We start from the raw sequence: 11087 nt of genomic DNA, 5'->3' as shown, positions 1-11087 counted from the left end.
TCAGTGTATAAGTACAGTAAGCATATGTTCTACATCTTAAAAGCCATGTCGCACAACATTAAATGTATATTATTTTATTTGTCAATCATACCCCAATAAAGCTGGGGAAAGTTACTTTAACTAGGCAGTATCGCCCTGCCCCGCTTCTGTGAACACACCTTTCTCTGCCACAGCAGGAACGGCCCTCCACGCCCCGGATGTCCGTGACCAGACTGGCCCCAGCTGATGCCTGGCCGCCCCACCTCCAGGCCGGTACCTTTATCCGTGTCTGTGAAGTCCTGTTGCATGTGAGGTAACTGAGCCACAGCTTCCAGGAGTAGGATGTGTGCACTGAAGGGACCATTGTTCTGCTGACTAGAACTGTGAGCAATTCAAAGATTTTTAACAAAAAGGAGTATATACATACCACGCAGCACCCCCTGGGCATGCATCTCCCCACACCCAGGTCATGCAGCTCTTGGACCCCAGACCCAGTGCCTGGGCACAGAAGCCTTGGTGCAAGTCACAGCCTAATTGTGAAGCCAGTGCTTGCTTTTTATTAACTCACTGGTGGCTATAACCTACTTTTAAATAGATGAGTCTGCTCAGTATCATTAAACAAGCACCTACTACGTGCCTGCCAGTGCCCTCGTTCTGGGCATGAAAACAGGACACGGACTCACGCAGCTGGAGAGGCAGCCATGGGCTCCTGCACTCCGGGCAGCAGTGCTGGGAGCGGCTTCCCACAGAGACAGTCAACCTGCACCACAAGAGGGAGGCACTGGTTTCCAGGGTGAGGAAACAAAAGCAGGGCCCCTGGGAGAAGGAAGCGAGTGGGAGAAGAGAGAGGAGGAGCAGGGCTGTGCAGAGAAGGCTGGGGAGTCTGGACACAGCACAGGGGCCTGGGTCCCCGCAGGCAGCACCTCTGAGGGTTTGCCTCTCTGCTGGGGCCAGGCGCACCACCAGCCCGAGTCTTAGAGAGATGGCACGTTCAGCGGGGAGGCAGCGACTGAAGGCAAGAGAGTGGGCTGGAGGCCCAGTCCCTGCTCCAAGGAGACCTCGTGGTGCACAGGGCTCTGGGACCTGCGAGAAAGACAGACAGGACTCCCCAGTTAAAATGCAGGCATCTCCTCGAGCACTCACTCAACACTGACATTCTTTCCGAGTCTGCTCAGTCCTCAGCGCTGGCCCCTGGGTGACACCCGAGACCCAATGTCTCTGCTTTAGGAGAAGGAAGATTAGCACCAGCTGGGGCGTGTGACATTCCCCAGCCATGTGCCACCTCCCTGCCCGGCTGCTGTCACCAGAGGGACGGGATGGGACAGCTGCTCCCTGCTCTGCTGAGCCTGCAGACAGAAAGGCCAGAGGGAGGGAAATGAACCCGCACTCTGGGTGGAAATCAGCCCTCGCCCTCCCCGTTATCAAGCGCATTGGAAATTACTGCAAATGTAGGATCCCCAGGTCCGGAGTCACATCCGAACCCTGGCCCTCAGTCTCCATGGCATCGTCCAATCCATAGGAAGCAAAACACACGCTCAGACTTTGTAAGACAAGTGCACCAGACGCTCACCTCAACCCTGAAAGGCAGCGCGGCCGCGTGGCCGTTGGTGTGGAAGCGGGAACCTGGGCGTGTTTTCTTGCCTTTGAGGTGACGTTTTAAATCCGCTCTCTGCGGGGAGGGGAGACAGAAGCAGGTAAAGGGGATAAACGGTGATGGGAGGAGACGTGGCTTGTGGTGAACAGTGTATAGGTGTGTGCTGTAGAACTGTGCCCCTGAGCCCTACCATCTATTAACCGATGGCACCCCAGTAAATCCAGTGAAAACTGACAAATCTGCCATCTGTGTGAGTTGGAGACCTGAACACCTCCTGGTGCCCTGGCCTCGCTCAGCATCCCGTCCGTGAAATGGGAACGGCACGGTGCCCTGCCCCGAGCCTGCAAGGAGTTGATTTGTGCCCAGAACAGCGCTCAGCAGGTCTCACCTGGTCATAGTAACGTCAGGTGTGATAGAAAGAGAGAAAAATCCCTTCTTTCTGCTCAGGGCGGCAGCCTGCCGGGCTCCACAGTCTGGAGTGAGGCTCCCGGGACTCAGCGGTGGGTGCCGCCCCAGCCCACCCGCTGTGGTGCCTGAGAAAATAGCATTTCCCTCCGCAGACCCACCGCGATGAGCACTCAGGGCAGGGACAAAGCTCCATCCACGCAGCCCGAGCCCAGGCCCTTAGACCCATGGTTTCCAGTGTCGCCTTACAGGGGGAAGGGGGGGAATTTGAGAATGAGTTATTAACAGTGAATTTTTTGCATTTCTTATGGTTCTAGGGGCCTCGTGTACAGTATATAAATATATACTGTGACATTTATGCATTTCAGTTCTCAATTATGTTTTGAAACTTTCTTTGCTATTTTTTCACATCAGTTTATATTATTATTATTATTATTTTAACAATATCTTAGTGATGTCTTTCTCAGTACTTCAACTGTCCTTTCCTTCTTTTATTTTTCTCTTTCATGGATGCCATGTTCTTTGGAAGCTCGTTTAGACCAAGTTAATGCCCTTTTAGGCTTCCTCCACGTGAATAGGAGTTCGCTTTTTGAATAATAAGAATTATATGTCATGGGGGGGGGGCCCTCAGGATTTTAGAGTTGCGTAGGTGGGGCATGGCCAGAAAAAGGCTGGGAACCACTGCTCTAGACAGACGTTCCACACACGGATCAGGGGCGGGACTCACAATAGGGCTCAGTGTGTGAGTGCATGGACTGGGCATTGTGTGGGACCATCACATTTAGATATTGTTACCTGTCACGTGAACATGGTCACACGCCTCATAAGGACCTTTGGTCAAGTTGGACCACATGGAACTCCACCCCATAAGATCACCATGGAGCAGGGAAATCCTACAGATGTGCTGACATCACAGCCGTGTGACGTCACAGCCATCCAAGGTCGTAGAGTCGTTACCCACGTGTCTGTCCCAGGCGCAGTGCCCACACCGGGAGCCAGGTGTGCTGCCCGCAGGACGTCTAGGTGAGTGCCAGGGCCTCTGATGTTGGCGCAGTGACAAAATCACCGCACAACGCGTTTCTCTGGCCGCATCCCTGCCTTCAGCCGCGTGTGCTGGCGTAGGGTAGCAGGACGCTCACCTGTACTGTGTTTGCTGCTGTCCCCACCGCATCCCCACCCGAGCCTCTAATTGAGCCTCTAAGTTCAGGGTCGGTCGCAGCAGAAGCAGCTGCTGACACAGCTCAGCATCATTGTGGTATCAGCCTCAGTCGGTTACTTGGCAAACTGCACTGGCCTCCTCGATGGGCAGGTTGGGGGAAAAGGCCGTAATGTTCCCGTCCGACACGCTTCTAATGCGTGATTAGAGGCAGGCCTCCACGCTGTGTCCCAGAAAGCAATCTCCCCTCCTCTTTGGTTCTTTAGGGCGTTTTCACGCTTCCTTTGAGCAGCAACACCAGCAGGGACACCTGGCGCCGCATCTAAAAGGTGCTGGGACTATGCGATGGTTAGTGTGTCTCCCTCGGGGACAATGGCCTCATTCGTGGGAAACATTTATGGGGGTGCCAGACCCTGGGACACCTCCTGTGAGCGCCTGGGGTCTAAGAGGCACACCCCTTTGCTATGTTGATGCCGTTCTCCGTTTGCTGTGGGTTAGGAACGCGAGGCCTGGAGCAGTGCAGACACTCCCCCTGCTCACAGCCACCCCTTCCTCTCCGCCCTCCCGATGACATTCTGCACTTACGCCTCGGCCCCTGCCCTTAACATCAGACCCAAAACTCGGCAGGAGGAAGAGCTCAGCGTTGGCCTTGTGGAGTCTCTGGGACAGAGACGGGGCCCAGAGGAGCAAAGACACCCAGAGGAGGTGGCAGGATGCTCCCAGCGGGAACAGTGGCCTGCCGGCACCGGGGGAGGGGAGAAAGAATTACAGGCACCAGCTGGGAGCTGACTTGACTTCACCTTGAGCTGCAAACGGACACCACCACCACGTAGCAGTGAAGGAGCGGGACCCCTGGGCTGGAACCCAGCAGCAGCAGATGGGGTCACGTGGAAAGGCCCCCTGTCCAGTCTCCTGCCAGCCGCCCGCTCCCCTCCCTCAGAGCAAACCAGCTTTTCTTTTCCAACAGCACCTCCTGGTGGTGAACAAAGGAATAACCCTAAACCTGCCCTTTACACCCTCTGGGGGGATTCTGCTCATTTTTCCTCTTGGAGTTTCTTTAATTCCTGTTAAAATACACTGTTCCTTGTGCTGCATAGTCCCCCTTCCAAATACCGACCATTTACCGTGAGGGATCCCCCCGTCCTGAGCTTCCCCCGGAGTGTTAGGGTCCAGGACAGAGCTGCCACCTGAGTCCGGAAACAGGTCCATGGAGTTGTGAGCGAGGTTCCTTGAGTGAGAGACAGTGAGTTATGCCTTTGAACATTCATGGAAACTTCCAGAAGTCTTTCACGCTACTAAAGCGCTGCTGAAAATAATTTGTGAACATATCTGTGTCTGCGCTGTTGCACTAACTCACATCTTTTTTATATATATATCTTTTTATTGATTTCAGAGAGGAAGGGAGAGGGAGAGGGAAAGATAGAATCATCAATGATGAGAGAGAATCACCGATCGGTTGTCTCCAGCACATCCTACACTGGGACTGAGCCCGAAACCTGGGCATGTGCCCTGACCGGGAATCGAACCATGACCTCCCGGTTCATAGGTGGATGCTCAACCATTGACCCACACCAGCGGGGTACTAACTCACATCTTAAAGATGCAATATCTCTCCAAAGTGCTTTAGGGAATGTGGCACATCCATAGCGACTTAAAACTCTACTAAAGGCCCGGTCATGAATTCGCACACCGGTGGGGTCCCTCAGGGTGGCCTGCAGAGATCGAGCCCCAGCCTTGCAACCCCGCAGCTCAGCCTGGCACCCCGCCTTGGCCTGGCGCCACCCGCTCACCTGCTCCACCATCCCACCACGGTCCCACTCTCATCAGGGCTCATCAAATCCAGCAGCGCCTCCACTGTTGCCAGTTGCCAGCTCTGCGTCGCCGACGCCCACCATGTTCTGCCCCGCCCCCCGGTGGTCAATGCACGTGATAGTGAGCAGTCGAACTCCTGGTCTCCTGGTCGAACTTCCAGAGGACCGCCTGAGGGGACAATTTGCATGTTAGGCTTTTATTATATAAGATACCCAGCCTTCTCCAGAAGCACAGACCCAAACCAGGAAATTAAAGGTTTTACTGTGAGTCTCTGTGATCTCATTTTTTGTTGAGATGTCGTTGCCGTGTAACATGGTGTGGGTCTCAGATGTGCAATGTGTTGACCTGGTAGTTTTACATACGGCATGTGATTCCTACCACAGGTTAGCCACCAGCTCTCCCATGTCATGTTACTGCCATTTCCTTCCTGTGGTGAGAGCAGTCATGCTCTATCTCTCAGCAGCTCTGAGGGATACAACACAGCATTGCCACTGATCATATTGTATCAAATGTGCATGAAAAAGCATTCCTTTGCTCATTAAATACTCACTGACATCTATCATAGCCAAGCCTTGCTTAGATGCTGGGAACATTGGCTCACAAAGTAAAACCCCTGTTCTTAAGAAGTCACATTCTGGTGGGAGAGATAGATGACATAAGAAACTGAAAAGTTACTGTGGAGTCTTTAAGTGCTGTGGAGGGACATAAGCAAGGTCAGGAGCCACAGAATAACACGTGACTCGAGAGCAGTTAGGGAAGGCCTCTTTGAGGAGGCGACATTGGGAGGAATGGGGACAGGCCATCTGAGGACATGCGGGTTTCTTGTGAGTGACAGGAGGCTGCTGAGGGGAGCTGTGCGGGGAGAGTGGAGAGCCAGGGCGGCGGGAGCCAGCAGGCATCCCCAGGCCGGGCTCACGGACGATGTGGATCAGAGACCGGCTGCGCGTGGCTTTGAGTCTGGAGCGCCTGCTGTGCGGTTTGCTGAAATGACCCTCCCAGGAGAGGGCAGTGGCAGGGACGCCGTGTGCAATGTGGGCGGTGTGGTCAGGTGTCGCACACGTCCCAGGCTGTCCCGGAGGCAGCTGGGCAGTTACAGGTCAGCGTGAGGGGACGGGCTGAGATGTGAATGTGGCCTCCTCTATGGAGTGAAGGTTACTTAGTTGTGGGGCGAGAAAGAATCGCCCGGAGATGGAGGAAGTGAGAGAGAACAGACTAGAAGGAAGCTAGAGAGGAGGAGGCGCAGTCTCGGGGACGGGGAGAGGCGCAGGCACACCCACCACCCTGGGCCAGGGCTGAGGGGAGCACCACGTTTAGTGTTCACACTGAGCTCACCTGTATGAGATTAGCCCGAAGACCAGCACGTGCCTAAGGTTTTCCAAGTCACTTGAAAGATACTATCTGACCTGGAGGTAAACTGACGTATCTACCATGAACATTAATCAGTTATAGGGATAATCCAAGCATTAATCTGTTATTGAGCATTAGTAAGTAAGAGATATATGTCAGTCCTCTTATTAAAAAGTTCAAGTGGAATGTGTCCTCATAACCTTTCCATCTTACTGATTGTTAACAGGATGCATTTCATTCCCTGTGACAAGGAGACGTCGCTTGTCATAAGAAGTGCATCCTTGGAATTAAGAAAACAGACCCTCTGCTTCCTCTTTTCCTTTTATTGGCAGGAAGCCAGGTTCAGTTCTGCTTTTTCTTAACAGTCCGTGAAGGAGAACCACTGGGGCTCGAACTTCAGACTCTGGTGGTGAGAGGTTCAACCCAGCTCGCCTGTGCTCCTGGGAAGCCGCAAGCTGCAGCGCTCTCCTGGGCCGAGGGAGCACTTCAGGCACGTGGTCCAGCTCCGGTTCTAAAGGAAAAACTCAGAAAGTGCAGCAACTAAACGCAAACAAAGGAGCAGCAGCCTTGGGCTGGCGACTGTTTCCTTGCCTGGCCTCAGGCTGTCCCAGCAGCATGTCCTGGGAGAGAAGGGCTCAGGGATGGAGGGACCATGAAGAGAAGGGCTCAGGGAGGGAGGGAGGGACCATGGAGAGAAGGGCTCAGGGAGGGAGGGACCCATGGAGGAAAGGGCTCAGGGAGGGAGGGACCCATGGAGGGAAGGGCTCAGGGAGGGGGGGACCCATGGAGGGAAAGGCTCAGGGAGGGGGGGGACCCATGGAGGGAAGGGCTCAGGGGGCGAGCCACATCCGGACCTTAGGACGAGGCCTGCAGGAGTTTCGTGGATCCCAATGATTCTTATGTGTCACAACCCTGAGAATCTCTTCTGGAGTCTTCAGACCTGCAGGATGTCGACGTGGTTATGGGACGCTGGGCAGCCTCATATCATGGGTCCGTGCCTCTCTCCCCTCTGCACCCCGATTTCATCTCACTGCTTCTCATCTGCATCAGAAGCTGCTTTCCCGGAAGAGCTTTCCCACAGAAGTAAGACGGGACAGAAGAAGCAGGCGGCACTGAGTTCCTCTAGGCCGCTCTAGCGTTTCCTTTGCTCTCTATTTCACCCACTCCATAAGCAGAGGCAACAATGCCTCGTGTACTTGGGGACTCCACTGGGACTTTCCAAAAACACCGGGACTAAGAGAGGAGTTGAAAAGTCTGTACATCTGGGGGCAGGCTGGAGGGGGTCAATGGGGGAAATAGGGGGAAAATGTTTAAAAAGAAAAGGGAACAGTGTGTGCATCAGCCAAAGCGCTCTGAGAGCTGGGCTTTCTCACCTGCGCCTTGGAGCAAGAGCAGACACCCAAGCTCTCGCACAGGGCAGGCCCCGGGCCTGGAGATTGGAAACTGCTATTTGCGGGACCAGGAAAAGCTGATCCGTCACCGAATAGAAGCTGAAACCACAGAGGCAAAGAGTATCAGCGTTTTTCCCACATGATGCAGCACTGAGGAAACATCCAGCAGACCCGGCATTTTAGTCCTCTTGGAACTATTTTGTAGATCAGGGGTCCTCAAACTACGGCCTGCGGGCCACATGCAAATACAAATATTGTATTTGTTCCCGTTTTGTTTTTTTACTTCAAAATAAGATATGTGCAGTGTGCATAGAAATTTGTTCATAGTTTTTTTTAAACTATAGTCTGCCCTCCAACGGTCTGAGGGACAGTGAACTGGCCCCCTGTTTATAAAGTTTGAGGACCCCTGTTGTAGATTATGCTGGGAGGTACAGACAACACAGATCTACTTTCCTGAACTCACTTTGAAAATCCCCGTTTGGTGAGCTGGAGGTTTCTGACGATCCCAGGTCTGATCATATAAAGCGCTGACTTCTCTCTGTGGCCTTAGCTCTGAGTCCCACACTCACCACGCCGTCCGCTTCTGGCTGGGTTTCCTGTCCGTGCGGCCTTCCCACGGAAGGCAATACATGCCCCTCGGATGACCGTGCTGATGGGAGTGGTAGGACCTGCGCCAGCACGGACAGGAACACACAGGCCTGCTCCCTAGCAGGCGCGCAGGTGTGCGGGGCTGCCCCTGGAGGAACTCGCGGTGCTGACCGATCAGGTCTGACCTTGCTGCCTAAGGATTTCACTCTACACCTGCAGGGCTTCACCAGGTGCAGGGGTTCATGAGACTCCTCGGGGGGCAGCCCCTGGCCTGCCCCGGCCGCACTGCTGTGCCCTCGCAAGAAGCGGAATCGTCACTGATCTGCTCTTTCCTGAGAGGATGGCAGAAGGTAGGGCCCCGAAGAGGAAGCGCTCTGAGGGCAGAGGAGGGGGGTGAGGGGTGGGGGTGGGGGGACAATAAAATAAGAGGTGAGGCTGGGAAAGGATGTGGCAAAGAAACGTGGAGTCCGCAGGCAGGCCATTCAGAAGTGCAGGACCAGAACCAGAAAGAGGGCCAGGAAGGAGTTTTCCAAAATGAGTCCTCGGAACAAAGGGCGGCCACTTTGCAGAAGCAAACGACAGGCGGCCATTCTGCAGGCAGAGCCCAGGGACACTCGGCCGGAGCTCGAGTGGCTGCAGTGAGCGGCTGGGACTGGGATCCAAGGACTCCCCCAAACGGGGAGAAACTGGTACCGTTCCTGGCACCTCGACAGGAACGGATGCCACAGCCTGGCCTTGGCGCTGATGTGGGGACATCAGGTGGCAGGACAGCCGTGAGTCCCTCCAGGAAGGAGTGAGGGAGCGGCCGGAGTCTCTGACACAGTCAGTCCGGCGCCCAGGCCTGAGGCAACCCACTGGAGTCCCATGTCCCCGCCAGCTGCTGCGGGCAGGAGGGGAGGGACTGCTCGCTGGCCAGCGCGGAGGCCTCCTGCTGGCCAAAGTGCAGCCGGTGCGGTGAGGACAGGCAGCAATGATGGCGGCAGACCAGAGCCCTGGGTGAAGGGACCCGCCCAGGGCACTCTGGGAATCACTGGATAAATGAGAGGTTCACTAGGCCAGTGGTCAGCAAACCTCGGCTCACGAGCCACGCCAAAGAGCCGCATGTGGCTCGCGAGCCACCGTCTGCTGACCACTGGTCTAGGCTATTCCCCTGTCTGAGCGCACACCCCGCACACGCGCTCCGACGGAGGGTACAGCGGTCCCTGCACGGCTGCCACCTTGTGGCAGCTGTGGCAGTGAATGCATCCAGCAGAGGGCAGTGAACAACATGGGCCAGAGGCACGGACACCTGGACAGACAGGCAGATCTCAGAGGGGCAGGGTGAGGAGGTGGGAAGAGATCAACCAGAGAACTGTGTGCATGTAGGCACAGCCCCTGGACACAGAAAATAGTGTGGTGAGGAATTGGGGGGGGGCGGGAGGGAACAGGGGTGCAGGAGAGAAAGAGTTACATTGGGGAACACCTATAATAGGATCAATAATGAAAAAGACAAGTGGAAATTGGTTTCTTGGTCGCATGCAGTGCTGAGGGCCGAGCATGCGGCATCGCGTTGGGGCTATTCCTGCCAACCAACACGCAGGCCCCCGCCAACAAGACATCTCAGAATAACTCCTACAACGGAACCCACGCCCAGCGGGAGGGAGGGGTGCTAACAAAGCATCAGAATCAAGGGAACTCAGTTTAAGTTCTCTCAATGTCAGCGTGAGGTCCATCCCTTCTCTAATGCAGGGTCAGTCCTTGTACCAGGAAGAGCCCCAACCTCACCCCCCTTCACCAAAACACATAGAACTCACCAGAGCAATGGGTTGAAGTACATATCGATTCTGCAAGGCCACATTGCAGAATTACTTACACACTGAGGGACATGGCCAGGGACGATGGGCTTTGCCCGGAAATGGGCGGGTTGGTGGATGGCTTGCACCTTTATTTGAGGCTCAGGAACTTGCCCCTCAGGGACAGAACGGGCAGCAGGACTGCCCTGCTCTTAGGGGAAACCCAGGGCCGAAGGGGCCCGGCCTCCCCACACCCTCAGCTGCCTGCCTGGCTGGGCGCTGGGCTCTAGGCCTCAAAGGGCCTCGATGCAGGAGCTGGCCAGCACTGCGTCTGCTGAATGTTACCCAGTTTATCAGTAACACCCATGGGTGGACATGCAGCACTAGCACTGAAGTTTAAATAGCGTTTATATCTCAATGAGTTTCTCACCCAAACTGGCAGTTCACATCCCTCCCCGACCCCCACCAACTCCCCTATCGCTCATTTTTTCAAAGGCATCATGAATCGGCGACACAGTCAAAACCAAAATTCACTTTAACATTGGAAATATGACCAACTTTTTAATGAAGTAGAATGTTGAGCAGAATCCCTGGTTTCCCCACAGAAAGAGGTACCCTGTGCCAGGAGCTGCAGTCTGCAGGCAGAAAGAGGTGCCCCATTCTGTCATTCTGGAAATGAACTCAAGATTTTTACCAAACATCAGGAGAGCGTGACTGGCTCGGTCTCTATGATGGACAATGTTTAGCACGAGCTGAGGCTCGCGATGCTGCCCAGTTCCCTGCAGGCGGCAGTGGACGCATCTCATGGTTCTGCACACGTGGCAGTTTCCTGCTCCAAGGCCGGGAGCGGGAATCCCAGGCCAGGAGTGAGGTCCGTGGTCACAGGGATCGGATTTTCTGCTGCGGCTGACAGCACAGGGCACCCCCGGCCGGAACTCAGGGAAACCGCCATCGGGAAGGATTCTGTGTCCTGTTTGGTCCTGTTTTCTCTCTGCAGACATGTGTGGGCTGGTCCCTGGCCACGGCTGTCAGAGGAAGGAGGC

At 54.9% G+C, this 11087-nt stretch overlaps 1 protein-coding gene across 1 annotated transcript in view; it reads right to left on the bottom strand.

Annotated features, from left to right (window-relative positions):
* Positions 1-658: 658 nt before the first annotated feature.
* LOC102764867 (carbonic anhydrase 13) overlaps positions 659-11087 on the bottom strand; it is a 40583-nt gene continuing 30154 nt past the window's right edge. The window contains exons 8-10 of the mRNA XM_006773125.1: positions 3720-3794; positions 1550-1648; positions 659-739 (exon numbers count right to left, since the gene is read on the bottom strand). Coding sequence (XP_006773188.1) covers positions 659-739; positions 1550-1648; positions 3720-3794 — 255 coding nt within the window. The remainder of the gene's footprint in view (positions 740-1549; positions 1649-3719; positions 3795-11087) is intronic.

This window comes from Myotis davidii, unplaced genomic scaffold, assembly GCF_000327345.1.
Source record: "Myotis davidii unplaced genomic scaffold, ASM32734v1 scaffold1466, whole genome shotgun sequence".
Taxonomy (NCBI): domain Eukaryota; kingdom Metazoa; phylum Chordata; class Mammalia; order Chiroptera; family Vespertilionidae; genus Myotis; species Myotis davidii.
Note: the sequence above shows the minus strand (reverse complement) of the source record. Positions and strands in the feature narration are given on the sequence as shown.